At 42.1% G+C, this 13779-nt stretch overlaps 1 protein-coding gene across 1 annotated transcript; it reads left to right on the forward strand.

The window, feature by feature from the left end:
• The first annotated feature begins 1315 nt into the window (after nucleotides 1–1315).
• On the forward strand, nucleotides 1316–12012 carry LOC139445748 (uncharacterized). The gene is made up of 3 exons (XM_071226952.1): nucleotides 1316–1625; nucleotides 7640–7810; nucleotides 11801–12012. The coding sequence occupies exons 1-3, from the start codon at nucleotides 1316–1318 to the stop codon at nucleotides 12010–12012; spliced, it is 693 nt and encodes a 230-aa protein (XP_071083053.1).
• Nucleotides 12013–13779: the final 1767 nt, after the last annotated feature.

The raw sequence follows: 13779 nt of genomic DNA on the forward strand, positions 1-13779 counted from the left end.
AACTCCAATCCCTAATGCAACTCATCATTGCAGCTATAATAGGTTTTTTTGTTATCATTTTCTAATGTTTTTGAGATGCATTTTTAACCTTATAACACTATCTTATGCTTGTCGTAATAGACCCGTGAAGATTCCCGGGTAGAATAGGTCTTCAGCAACCCATGCTTGCCGTAAAAGGCGGATCGATGCTCATGATGTCAATCACTAGATTGTCTGGTCCAGTCTCGATTATTTACAGACCGTCGTCATATAGCTGGACCTTTGCTGAGTGCGGCGTTAAACAACAAACAAACAATCGAACAAACAAACAAACAAGTCCCAGTGATAAAACTCTAGTTCTATGGCTAACGAACATTTGCCCTTGCAGCATTTGTACTCTTCCACTCAGTCCTGTTTCAAGACCTCAATACCAATATCTACACAATTCACTGTTATCAATTTTATATTTTGACTATTATATTAATTTTAATGTAGGTCTGTGAGCACACATTCGTGGGTGAATATGGTACATTATACATGACCATTTTTTATCATAGACATGGACTACACCCCCTCTCCAACCCCCACATCTTTAAAATTTATATACTCTGTCAAATCACATCAGACAATTCGGGTGTTCAAATTAATTATTGACAATATGTATACTTTAGAATGCAAAGTTCATAGACAGTTCTATAAAAAATACAAGAGAAAACTTAACCAAACAAAAACAACACCATCCTCTTGAACAGCATCACGGTGCTGTTGTCCCTAGCAAATGTTGAGTGACATAGGTTGTTAATACTGCAACATTTCCACTTTGTGTGTGTCTTTATGGTGAATCCATCTGCTTCATCATCCAGTCGGATACACGGTCCATTTCTCTAACGAAACTAGTGCACCGTTAACTTCTGAGAAGACCACAATCTGTAATTGAGGATATAATTAACCACTGCCATGGCTGTTGTTGGTCTAGCGTCCCTTCTTTCAAGTTTAATCAAAACCGCAATCAGAGGATTACTTATTATTGTACATTTATTGAACAGATCAGGTCTGATGCCCCCAAACAAACATGTTCCTCCGTTGATTATGAAATATCGATTGTCAGGTTCATTAATACCTTTGATTTGCAAATCCGAGCCCTTGTTGGTAGTCACGCGGCCGATCGGATGTCAACTTAGGGTGTTTATATGCTGCATCATCTTTATACATTTCAATCAAAATTATTGATTAAAACGTTATTTCCGCCAGAAAACCCGTTCCTATAACTGTTGCACTGGCATTGTCCTTAGTTCGACATTTGCAAACAATTCCTTAAAAAGAAGCATTGCTTAAGATGACTTGGCAGCGGTTTATAGTTCTGTCAGTATTCTTGTGGGAATGGTCCAATGCCAAAAGTTCTGACGTTCAAATGGGGCATTGGAGCAGGAACAAACACATCGATCACCTGTATCATGACGTGTACAAGTTCTACAAGCTTGACCGACGACTAAAGTGTGCAAAACAGTGTCTCACTACACGGTACTGCACGGGGTTTGCCTATGCTACAGGTATACAATCCTGTTACGTGTTTGTACACCGGGAATACGACGCCCTCGTCAATGGCAACAACTTCACCGGACTTCGGCATTATCGGAAACGCATAGGTAAGAAAACGTTGAGTCATGTTAAGGATGAATATTTGATATTTGATAATGAAAATGCTTGATTATACTTTGTCCTCGGGTTTAACACTCACAAAAATCTATCACTGCCGAATGTTCTTTAAAATAGCGTGTCATGGGTCCCCCAAATTGTTTAGACCCACCTTTCAGATGCGACTACATGGATCGGGTGGTCAGGCTCGCTGAATTGGTTGGTGATGAGAGGTGAAATTGGGCTTAACGTCGCGTCCAAGATTATTGCACTTATATAGCAACGTGCATGCACGTGTGTGTGTGTGTGTGTGTGTGTGTGTGTGTGTGTGTGTGTGTGTCTGTTTGTACTAGTCCAGACTGATGCCCTTTTATAGTGCTAGCACACTGAGATTCCATGCCGCAGTTTAACATGAATACTCAACTCAGACACAGTATACTGACTCCGAGCCGAGCAGTCCTTGTTTTAGCCCCTTTATGACGAGCGCAAGACAGGGTAACAACAAGTACCATCTTTTAACGTCTTTTGGTATGACGCGGCCGGGGATCGAAGCCCGGACCTTCCGCTGTCCGGGCGGACGCTCTACAACTAGACCACGGAGGCGGTCGTATCCCAATTGTATAGATCGATGCTCATGATTGTCTCGTCCAGAATTGATTATTTACAGACCGGCGTCACATAGCTGGAATATGCGGAGTGCGGCGTTAAACAAAACAACGAGAAAAAATAATTTCTTTCGAGAAACGCTGACCGAAAAACTGTCTGGAACACAAATGTTTAGTTTTGACCTGATATAAACTAATGTCCAAAAGAAACGATACCACACATTTTTCTAAATATTTTATTATGAAGAGTTAATTTTCGTCTGAAAAGGTACTTTTGCGTATCATACGTTCCAAACCAAACGTATTCGGTCGATAAAACCGGGAACATTTGATCAATTGAGAAAAAAGCGTGCAATTTGCCCAAATGACGTTCCGTCCCGTAACACGAAATGCACGTGCGTATCTTCTGTATAAAATTGCTGACCCGACACGTTGGGATCACAGCAACAAAAAGCACACAAAAGAAATGCCACGTTTGACAGCGATTGAGAGAGAGAGAGCCGTAGGAATGCTCCAACAGGGAGCTACGCACCGCGACGTCGCCAGAAGGTTAGGATGCGCGCGCATAAGCGTCACCAGGTTAATGCAGCGGTTGCGTCAAACAGGTCGGACAGCAGACAGGCCGAGAACCAGGAGACCACTGGTGACCACGCCTATTGAAGACCGCCACATCCGGGTTCTTCACCTTCGATACCGCTTCGTAACGGCGACGTTAACAGCACGGACGGCACTTTGACACGTGATAAGTCGACAAACCGTTTACAGGAGACTGCGGGCACATGGTATCCGAGCACGTCGCCCCTACCGCGGACGGTTCCTGACACCTCAACACCGACTCAACAGACGGATATGGGCCAGGCGAATTCGACGGTGGAACTGGGCACGTGTCATGTGTTCTGACGAAAGCAGATTTTGCATCTTCAGGAACGACGGCCGGCAGCGTGTGTACCGAAGAGTAGGTGAACGTTTGGCACCGAACTTCATCCATCAGGTCAGGCCATATGGAGGCGGAGGTTTAAACGTTTGGGGTGGAATCTGCGGTGACGTCAAAACGAGACTCGTCGTTATTCGAGGAAACCTGAATGCGCAGCGTTATCGTGATGACATCTTACAACCAGTTGTGGTGCCATTCATTCAACAACAGCCTAATGATATCATTTTCCAGCACCATAATGCGAGGCCTCACACGGCAAGGCTGACCCAGAAGTTCCTAGCAAACGCCAACATTCACGTTTTACCATGGCCGGCATGTTCACCGGACATGAACCCAATCGAACACATGTGGGACATTCTCGGCCGCAAAGTCAGGAATCGCTCTGTGCCTCCAGTTAACCTCCAGGAATTGGAACAATGCCTCCTCCATGAATGGCAACGCACCCCCCCCCCCCCCCCCCCCCCCCCCCCCCCCAAACGTCATCAGACGTCTGACGTCATCAGCCCGTAGACGTGTACTAGCATGTATTGACGCTCACAGTGGACATACCCGGTACTAACGTGACTTTGAGACGTGTGTTGTGACATTTTCCACACTTGACTCATCAACTGTGTTCAAATGAAATTTTCATTTTGGACCCCCCGCGTCTTTACATGTCTGTCCTCATGATTGTAAAGGATTGATTACAATGAATTTTTGTACACATACTGTGAAAACATTACTCACAAGTCATATACCAATTTGAAATGTCTGTATCGTTCCGTTTTTTGTAATGTCCTTTCAAACTCGTGGTATCGTTTCTTTTGGACATTAGTTTATTTATTTATATGAATTGACTGCAATATGGATTTGCTTCAGTGTATTCAAGCCAATACACAGAAGCATATGTAGGACATGCGGTGCATCCTTTTAGGCAAGTAACTTTGTTCGAAATATGGCTATGTCTCACGCGGCTTGGGTTGTATACTCCCCAGGAAGCTAAGAATGAAAATCGAGTGCACACTGATCCAAAAACCGAGGTAGTAATGTTGCGCTTTGAGCATGCTTTAGTGTTGATTGGCTCATTACTAATACATTATTACATTATTACTTTTTATGTATCGCCATCATCAGCATCATCAGCATCATCATGTTAGTATTATTATTGAAACGAACAAGGATGTAAAGAACTAGTTTAACCCTCTTGGTGCCAGGGGACCATATATGGTCCCTCACTTTTCACACCCTCATAGTGCCACGGGACCATATATTGTACCGTGAAAATGTCCCTTTTCAACTGTGAATTAAGATGTCAAACACTAAGTGCGCAAAATCAAAATTATAACCATCATCAACCTAATCATCTAATCTTTAACATCGTGTAACTCATATTGTATACAGTGCTACGGATTGCGAAATACGGTGAGATTAGTAAAGTGGCTGACTGCTCTACTATATATTTTCACATAAAATTCACGAAGGTAACGAATTCTCTACAACGAACTAACGATAAAAAACGTACACCTTAATGGATAACAACTTCTGGTTTATTGCCTATAGCGACATGTCGATATATGTACTTACACCATTATCGAGGACCCACTTGCACAAAGCGATCTTAGCGTTAAGATGATCGTAACGCCCATACTTTAACATAGGCTTACGATCCTTCTAGCGCTAAGGTCGCTTTGTGCAAGTACTGGAGTGTAACAACTATGTGAGGAGTGGTATATATGCATGACATGTTGTCATAAGCAGCAGATTAACATTGACAACAACAGGTAACGGATAACTATGATTGATAATTGGATGAAGCCAGAAACAGTAATAATAACAAATAGCAGACGGATAATCTTATAGATGATTCCTTTGAGGGGTTGCATGTTGGAGGGAGCGTTGCGGCCATTAGCGTGGAGGATGGAACTAAGGGATGGGGGGAGCTTGTGAAGACTATATCGATACAAGTTTGGTGCTTAAGTTATATGGCGTCCCCAGAGACCCAAGTAACAAGATCCAAGACACCGTCTACAGGAAACCTACCCATTCTGATCACTACATTCACTTCAACTCTCTAACCCACCCACCCCACCCCGTCACACATACACAAAACACACACACACACACACACACACACACACACACACACACACACACACACACACACACACACACACACACACACAAATAATACCAAAACAACAAGGTCTGACACCATCTCTCTGCACATTTACCAAAAGAGCCTAGAACACCTGCTCCAAAAAGCTTGACCTTGAACTTAAACACGTGCAGCATGTGTTTTCGCCAATCTCAACCAATATCCCAACAAGTTCGTCGAGAGGACTATCTTAAAGTTGTACTTTTTGTTTTTTACTCATCAACTTCTAGAATGCCAAAGAAACAGTTAATGAATTAACGGCTACAGCGAACTAAATTTTCTGTCCTTATATTCACTTGCCTTTAGTCTATTCAAAGTGTAAATTCATTTTTCTTTGACATCACATCACGATGTGCGAGTTACCAATCTTTAAGTCAGTGATAATAACGTCGCATCATACATGCTTATCAAATGGTTACGTGGAGTATTGTTAGAAATTATGTTTCTCTCTTCACAATATAATGAAATACGGAAGGCCTTTTGAAGCCGCTTGTGTTATAACGAGGTCACCTCTCATTGATATCACTCGGTGTTCTAATTAATATTTTCTAAAACCGTAGGGTCGATATAATTTTGAAAACATATTTTTTTTAATGATATCTTGTATGAACTGACGGTCGGGTGAAATAGAAAAATGAAGTACAGTTTATCATATCAATAACAAATCATAAGTGTTACATGTACTTCACTCGATGTTTAATATGTTAATCACTGGCTCACCTGGTTCAGAATCGATTAATTAGAGAACGCCATCGTATAGCTGAAATATTGCTGAGTCCGGCGTTAAACAACAAACAAACAAATCCATCGCCACATAGACCAACTTTGATTTTTTTATTTACTGAAAAAACTCGACACGGTCAACAAATACTGTGTCTAAAATTTTAAATTTTATTTTACATTTGTGATATTACGGTCGTTAACGTAGTTAAACGTACACTTGGTGTATGTGCACAGTGTGTGATACGGTCATTAACGTAGTTAAACGTACACTTGGTGTGTATGTGCACAGTGTGTGTTTCGGTCGTTAACGTAGTTAAACGTACACTTGGCGTGTACGTGCACAGTGTGTGTTTCGGTCGTTAACGTAGTTAAACGTACACTTGGTGTGTATGTGCACAGTGTGTGTTACGGTCGTTAACGTAGTTAAACGTACACTTGGTGTGTATGTGCACAGTGTGTGTTTCGGTCGTAAATTAAACGTACACTTGGTGTGTATGTGCACAGTGTGTGTTACGGTCGTTAATTAAACGTACACTTGGTGTGTATGTGCACAGTGTGTGTTACGGTCGTTAAAAAAGTTAAACGTACACTTGGTGTGTACGTGCACAGTGTGTGTTTCGGTCGTTAACGTAGTTAAACGTACACTTGGTGTGTATGTGCACAGTGTGTGTTACGGTCGTTAACGTAGTTAAACGTACACTTGGTGTGTATGTGCACAGTGTGTGTTACGGTCGTTAATTAAACGTACACTTGGTGTGTATGTGCACAGTGTGTGTTACGGTCGTTAACGTAGTTAAACGTACACTTGGTGTGTATGTGCACAGTGTGTGTTACGGTCGTTAATTAAACGTACACTTGGTGTGTATGTGCACAGTGTGTGTTACGGTCGTTAAAATAGTTAAACGTACACTTGGTGTGTATGTGCACAGTGTGTGTTACGGTCGTTAAAAAAGTTAAACGTACACTTGGTGTGTATGTGCACAGTGTGTGTTACGGTCGTTAACGTAGGTAAACGTACACTTGGTGTGTATGTGCACAGTGTGTGATACGGTCGTTAACGTAGTTAAACGTACACTTGGTGTGTACGTGCACAGTGTGTGTTACGGTCGTTAATTAAACGTACACTTGGTGTGTATGTGCACAGTGTGTGTTACGGTCGTTAATTAAACGTACACTTGGTGTGTATGTGCACAGTGTGTGATACGGTCGTTAACGTAGTTAAACGTACACTTGGTGTGTATGTGCACAGTGTGTGTTACGGTCGTTAATTAAACGTACACTTGGTGTGTATGTGCACAGTGTGTGTTACGGTCGTTAACGTAGTTAAACGTACAATTGGTGTGTATGTGCACAGTGTGTGTTACGGTCGTTAACGTAGTTAAACGTACACTTGGTGGGTATGTGCACAGTGTGTGTTACGGTCGTTAACGTAGTTAAACGTACACTTGGTGTGTATGTGCACAGTGTGTGTTACGGTCGTTAACGTAGTTAAACGTACACTTGGTGTGTATGTGCACAGTGTGTGTTACGGTCGTTAAAATAGTTAAACGTACACTTGGTGTGTATGTGCACAGTGTGTGTTACGGTCGTTAACGTAGTTAAACGTACACTTGGTGTGTATGTGCACAGTGAACTGCCCCCAGGACTACACGCTGTCGGAGGATCAGGAGGTGTGTCTCAAGGTGTACACCACCTCAACATCCCACGACCAGGCCAACTACCAGTGCTGGAGGGACGGCGGACACCTCTACCTCATGGACAGCGACTACAAGAAGGACACGCTCCAGAAGCACTTCACAAGTAAACGACTTTTCGTTTCATTGTATATAATAATCCGATAACTTGTTTGAGAGGCATTTAGAAGTTGGAGTACTAAGTAAGAATAAGATATATGGATGAACAACTTCTTTATTACAGTTAGGAGCGACGTTTCGGTGTAGGTTCACTTGCTTGATAACAATGTTAGAAACTCCATTGAAAAGTCGCTCCTAATTGTAATAGTGAGTGAGTGGCGTTTCTGGCGTGTCTAAGAGACGCAACTCTTCACAGCGAATCGCGGCGCCTTGGACGACTGGGCCACCCGTGCCCCCCTAATTGTAATAAAGAAGTTGTAAATCCATATATGTTATCCTTAGAAAATAATCCGAATATGAAACTTGAATGTTTTTCGTAATTTATGTGTCTGTGTTCTCACTACCATTTGGATTGGGGATGATTGCGACGACGACAGCGACGACGACGGACTGCAATTGTTTAGAGTCAAACAACAGCTTTTATAGAGACGATCATGCTTGTATTTCTTAACAGGCAATGGGTCAGGTAGTTTGGTATGAACGCCGCTTTAAAACATATTTACGTTACATTACAGCGTGTCAGCTTGGTGTGGGAGGAAAGTCCAAAGTGATTCCGATCTTAAAAGTACTGTCGGAAAAATGCTAGAAAAATGCTTTTTCTGGCTTCATGTAATAAATACAAGTCATAGCGCAATGAAAATAGCATATATCAAAAGTAACGCAAATTGACCTAAATGACATCCTAAATGACATTGCAATTACCCTTAAAATGTACTTTTACAGGTAAAATGGTGATAAAACTTAAACAATATTCGTGTGTTGTCATGCATGTATGAAACGGCCTATAACCTGAGGTAATTACCGAACACCTGTCCCGAGGTGATGACCTCACACCGTCTCATGCATTCTCACAGATGCAAATGTCACCTGAGTTGGGGGTGGTCTCAAAATATTTTCTGTTGTTGTACTTAATTGACATGTGCGTTGATGGGGTAGCAATTTAGGATATGCACTGCATTATATTTGCTTGGAAACATGATGGAATGGTAAAAGCTTTACTAGTTTCTTATTCAGACGAATTTACTCCACGATTGTCTGAAGTCGACCATGTCATATTCCTGTATACGCAGCCTTCGGACTACTCGTGGTTTGACAATGACACTGAGGTTGTAAAACGGGCAATAACTGATGTTCCAACCAGTCTATGAATACATCACCTTCTATCATTTCCTTATGAAAAAATCACCAGTTTTCCTTTTCGCCTCGAAAACTAGCACATATCCATCAATAAGCCCCAGATCACATGTTGTGCCGTGCAAGACAGTGACACGATTAACTTCACCTGATGGTTCCATGGGTGCTTATTGTCCATCTGCCGATAGCCACATGTAGTCAGTGGAATGATTCATCAAAGTAAAGGATCTGGAAGCCCTGACTGCGATGAATGGTGCTGAGACAATGTGACCTCATCGACAGGATGGAATATTTTCCCCTGAAAACGACTCGGTCATCGCCACGCGCAGTGTATAAAAATCGGCAAAATTTAGTGCAGTCTGGGAAACATTAATTGTATCTTTAATTTCCTCCCGAATTTTACAAGTCTGGGATACCTTCCGCTAATATAGCTTGTACACTATATCCTTTTACGTCCCGGTTTCGTTTTTGAGACCACCCCGAACCTTTTTGTTTTATTTATCAATCCTCAGAATTTGCATGAATTGAAAACCCAATAGCTTGGACAGTTCGGTAATTCGCGTTATCTAAAATAAAAATTGTTTCCTTCTACCTCTCTAAAGTGTAAAGAACTTTACTAATACAGACTCCATATCGTGTAACATGGCTATGGCTATGCAAGTGTTATGTAACATGCATCATGGGAGCAGTGTTGACAAAACAAACGCAGCGTCATTTTGGCATTTTTAGGAGATGCCCATCTAGAATTTTCTAGATATGATTTCTTTTGTGCGGATTAGATATGTTATGAAGACTACATTATTATCATTGTAACGGGGTCACGTGCGCCTATTTCTATAGTCCGTTTTAGACAGCCATCAGTGGACTTACTGTTTTCGTTCGAATTTTTCTCCTGGATATTGTCGATAGGACTCCTTATGACCGAAATACTTCAAGCCACAGGTAGGTCTATCGGTAGTTATTCAATATTTCAATAGCAGCAGTCTGTGAAAATTTGTATCCCTTTTTAACGGGCAAAAAGCATTTTTCTAGAATATCCGACACTACTTTTAGACGTTTACCAGGAGTGAGTGTATAGTGCTGACAAACCATAGATCATAATCGTAATTTGAGATAGGATCTAAACATCTAATACAAAAAGTAGTTCTAGGGATAGGACATCAGCTGTGGTAAGATGTGATGATCACATGGGCTGACTATTTCACAGTATTTATTAACAGTCTTCAAAAGATATTAAAAAAAAACATATACAAAGCATTTTTTTAATAATACTTTGACATAGTGATAAAAGGACAGTCTTCAATCTTCTATAGTACAACACGCGCTAGATAAACTATTGATCTTTTATTTCTGACAATTTCTCGTAGTGAACTTGGGGGCACGGGTGGCCCAGTCGTCTACGGCGCCGCGATTCGCTGTGCAGAGTTGCGTCCCCTGGTCACGCCAGAAACCTATGATTGTGGGTTCGAATCCCGGTTCACCCCGATTATGTTTCTAGGTCTGTCAGCACCATACCCGTGCTCGTGGGTTTCCCCTAAGTGGTAAACGTCTGAGACCTGCATCACCGGGCTTTCCTCCCACATTAAGCTGACACGCCGCGATATAACTGGAATACTGTTAAAAGCGGCGTTAAACCCGACTCACTCACTCACTCGTAGTGAACTTAGATGTGTGAGGATCCTGCAGTTATGTTTGAGGGGGCGATGAGTAATCCTGATGCCATCATTCTGTCTAACTACTTGGTGAGTAGCAGAGTTACAGAAATACAGATATTCAACTTTATTCCAAGGGCTGGACCCGTGAAGATCCGGGATAGAATCGGTCTTCTGCAACACATGCTTGTCGAAAAAGGCGACTATGCTTGTCGTAAAAGGAGACTAACGCGATCGGGTGGTCAGGCTCGCTGACTTGGTCGATGCATGTCATCGAATCCCAATTGCGTGGATCGATGCTCATGATGTCAATCTATGGATTGTCTGGTCCAGACTCGATTATTTACAGATCACCGTCATGTAGCTGGAATATTGAGGCGTTAAACAAATAACAGACAAACAAACAAAACAAACTTTGAACAAAATGCGAATACATATGAGTGTAAATCAAACTTTGTTAGATGTATAACCGGTTTTATACTGGCAATGAAATAAACCACTCCCAACAACTTGCTGACAAACATCACAAAGGGATTTCAAGCATTTTACACTGTGTATATTATACATTGCTACAGCTTAATGTTACCAGCACTGACGTTTCATCTTTTCTTCTTCCTTGTTTTACTGGGGGCCCGGGTGGCCCAGTCGTCTAAGGCGCCGCGATTCGCTGTGCAGAGTTGCGTCCCTTGGACACGCCAGAAACCTATGATTGTGGGTTCGAATCCCGGTTCGCCCCGATTATGTTTCTAGGTTTGTCAGCACCATACCCGAGCTCGTGGGTTTCACCGAACTGGTAAACGTCTAAGACCTGCATCACTTTGGGCTTTCATCCCACATTAAGCTGACACGCCACGATATAACTGTAATACTGTTAAAAGCGGCGTTAAACCCAACTCACTCACTCACTCCTTGTTTTACTGAAATTATGTCTGCTACTGTTTAGCAAGGATTTATTGAGGGAAGGGTAGCCAACTGATTGAGGCATGAACTCGTCACGCCATGGAAACACGAATCCCCACATGAGTACAATTTGAGAAGTTATGTGTTACTGATATTCCTGACCTATTGTTCACAGCCTACAGCTCTACTCACTCGATTAACGATGCTCTTTGTATCTCTCATTAACACCATTAAAGTATTCCATTTTACAGATTCGATCTACGGAGATTACTTTCTGGGAGCTACACAGAAGTTGGTAAATGGAACAGCCCAGTTTCAGTGGGACAATGGGAGGGCGTTATTGTGGAGCCAAAGCGAGACGTTCACCGCCAATGACGCCTGCATTGTCACCCGGCCAGCCTCCTTCCTGCTGAGGGCGTCGACATGCGACGTTCTGGCCATGTTTGTGTGTGAAATCTCCTGAATGTGGGACAAGGATGACGTCAGTACATAAAATGACGTTTTGGCGTCTAGGCATAGCTGCTGATAAAAAAAAATATGTTATATTACACTTGTGTGTTGTAATATTAATTGATAATTATCGGCATTATCTTAATTATTTTCAATTTGGTAAAAGCAGTTTTGTTAGGCTGAGGTTGCATATAGTAAATAATGGGGACATATAGAGTTCAGCACAGAATGTACACCGCATGTGTGGCTGCTTCGTCGCTGCTCCGCCTTTGGATTTCAATGGAGACAGAACCTCGATCTGGACCTCGGATCGTTCGTCACCACTCGCCCCTTTCCGTAACCTACAAGAAGACTCGTCCCCCATTCGTCACCACTCGCCCCTTTCCGTAACCTGCAAGAAGACTCGTCCCCCATTCGTCACCACTCGCCCCTTTCCGTAACCTGCAAGAAGACTCGTTCCCCATCGATGAATGTTATGTGCGAAAATACGACAAACCAATCAGAATGTGCGTATGCTTTCAAGTTCTTCGTCAAAAAATCCCTCAGAAATAATTTTTGATTTTACAACTGAAAATATACCCAAGACACAGTTCAATGTGTTCAATCATACTGTATAGTTCCGCATATCCCGATATGCTTTAAATTGCATTTGATATATATATAATATATCTGGAAATATATATGAACCATTACGCAACGAGTTGACAATTGTTTTAGGTATGCCCGTTTGCGCTAAGACGGAACCCGGACGCAAAAATGACCATGAGAGGGGCACGAGTCGCTATTCGGCTTGTCCCGGAATGACACGAGTTGGAATGGACCTCGGATAAGTACAAAGAGTCCTCTACCTAACGGGTGTGACCCGTGCTGTGTTGATTGCGATCATGTTTCCGAAATATGATTTGAATTTTTGTGGTTGATATAGATTATTTAAAAGAAATTATAAATGCAAACAGTTACAACATCACACAAATGTATTGAGCTCTCCAACGACTCACTGACTGAGTATGGTTTTACGCCGCTTTTAGCAATATTCCAGCAATACCACGGCGGGGGACACTAGAAATGGGCTTCGCACATTGTACCCATGTCGGGAATCGAACCCGGGTCTCCGGCGTGACGAGCGAACGCTTTAACTACTTGGCTAGCCGACCGCCCCCACACAAATGTAGCCTCAAGTGCGTTGATCATGGTCGTGGTATTCTTGAGTCCACGAATCTTTCGTGTACACTTATTTCACAACCGGTGTAAATACTTATGTATACAAAAGTTGTTCAAATACTTCTTGGAACAGAAACCACTTAATTTACATTTACACCTGTGACCAATTAATAGTCATGATTAAAAGCGTTCAAAGGTCTTGAATATTTATATGCAAGGATGGTACAGTAATCTACGAAGGACTTGGCCGGTAGTGAACAAGGATCTTCAATAATGGTTAACAAGGATCTTCAATAATGGTTAACAAGGATCTTCAATAATGGTTAACAAGGATCTTCAATAATGGTTAACAAGGATCGTGAACAAGGACGAAAACAATAGCTTACATGGGTCCTGAACAATAGTTTACAGGGGCCGTAAACAATTATAGTTTAGTATTGGTTTTTTTCTCAAATTTCAGGTCACACATCCAAGCAAGCAAAGGACGCCATTTCAAAGTAATTAGTGCCTCGTTAAAATACATTCGTCGCCATAATAGCACACTTGGCACGGATTGTCTCAATACACACGAGTTAATTGCACAGACTAGTCACGTTAATTACTTATGTTAATTGCTATC

This window comes from Haliotis cracherodii, unplaced genomic scaffold, assembly GCF_022045235.1.
Source record: "Haliotis cracherodii isolate W230 unplaced genomic scaffold, xgHalCrac1.p SCAF_6, whole genome shotgun sequence".
In the NCBI taxonomy this organism is placed as follows: domain Eukaryota; kingdom Metazoa; phylum Mollusca; class Gastropoda; order Lepetellida; family Haliotidae; genus Haliotis; species Haliotis cracherodii.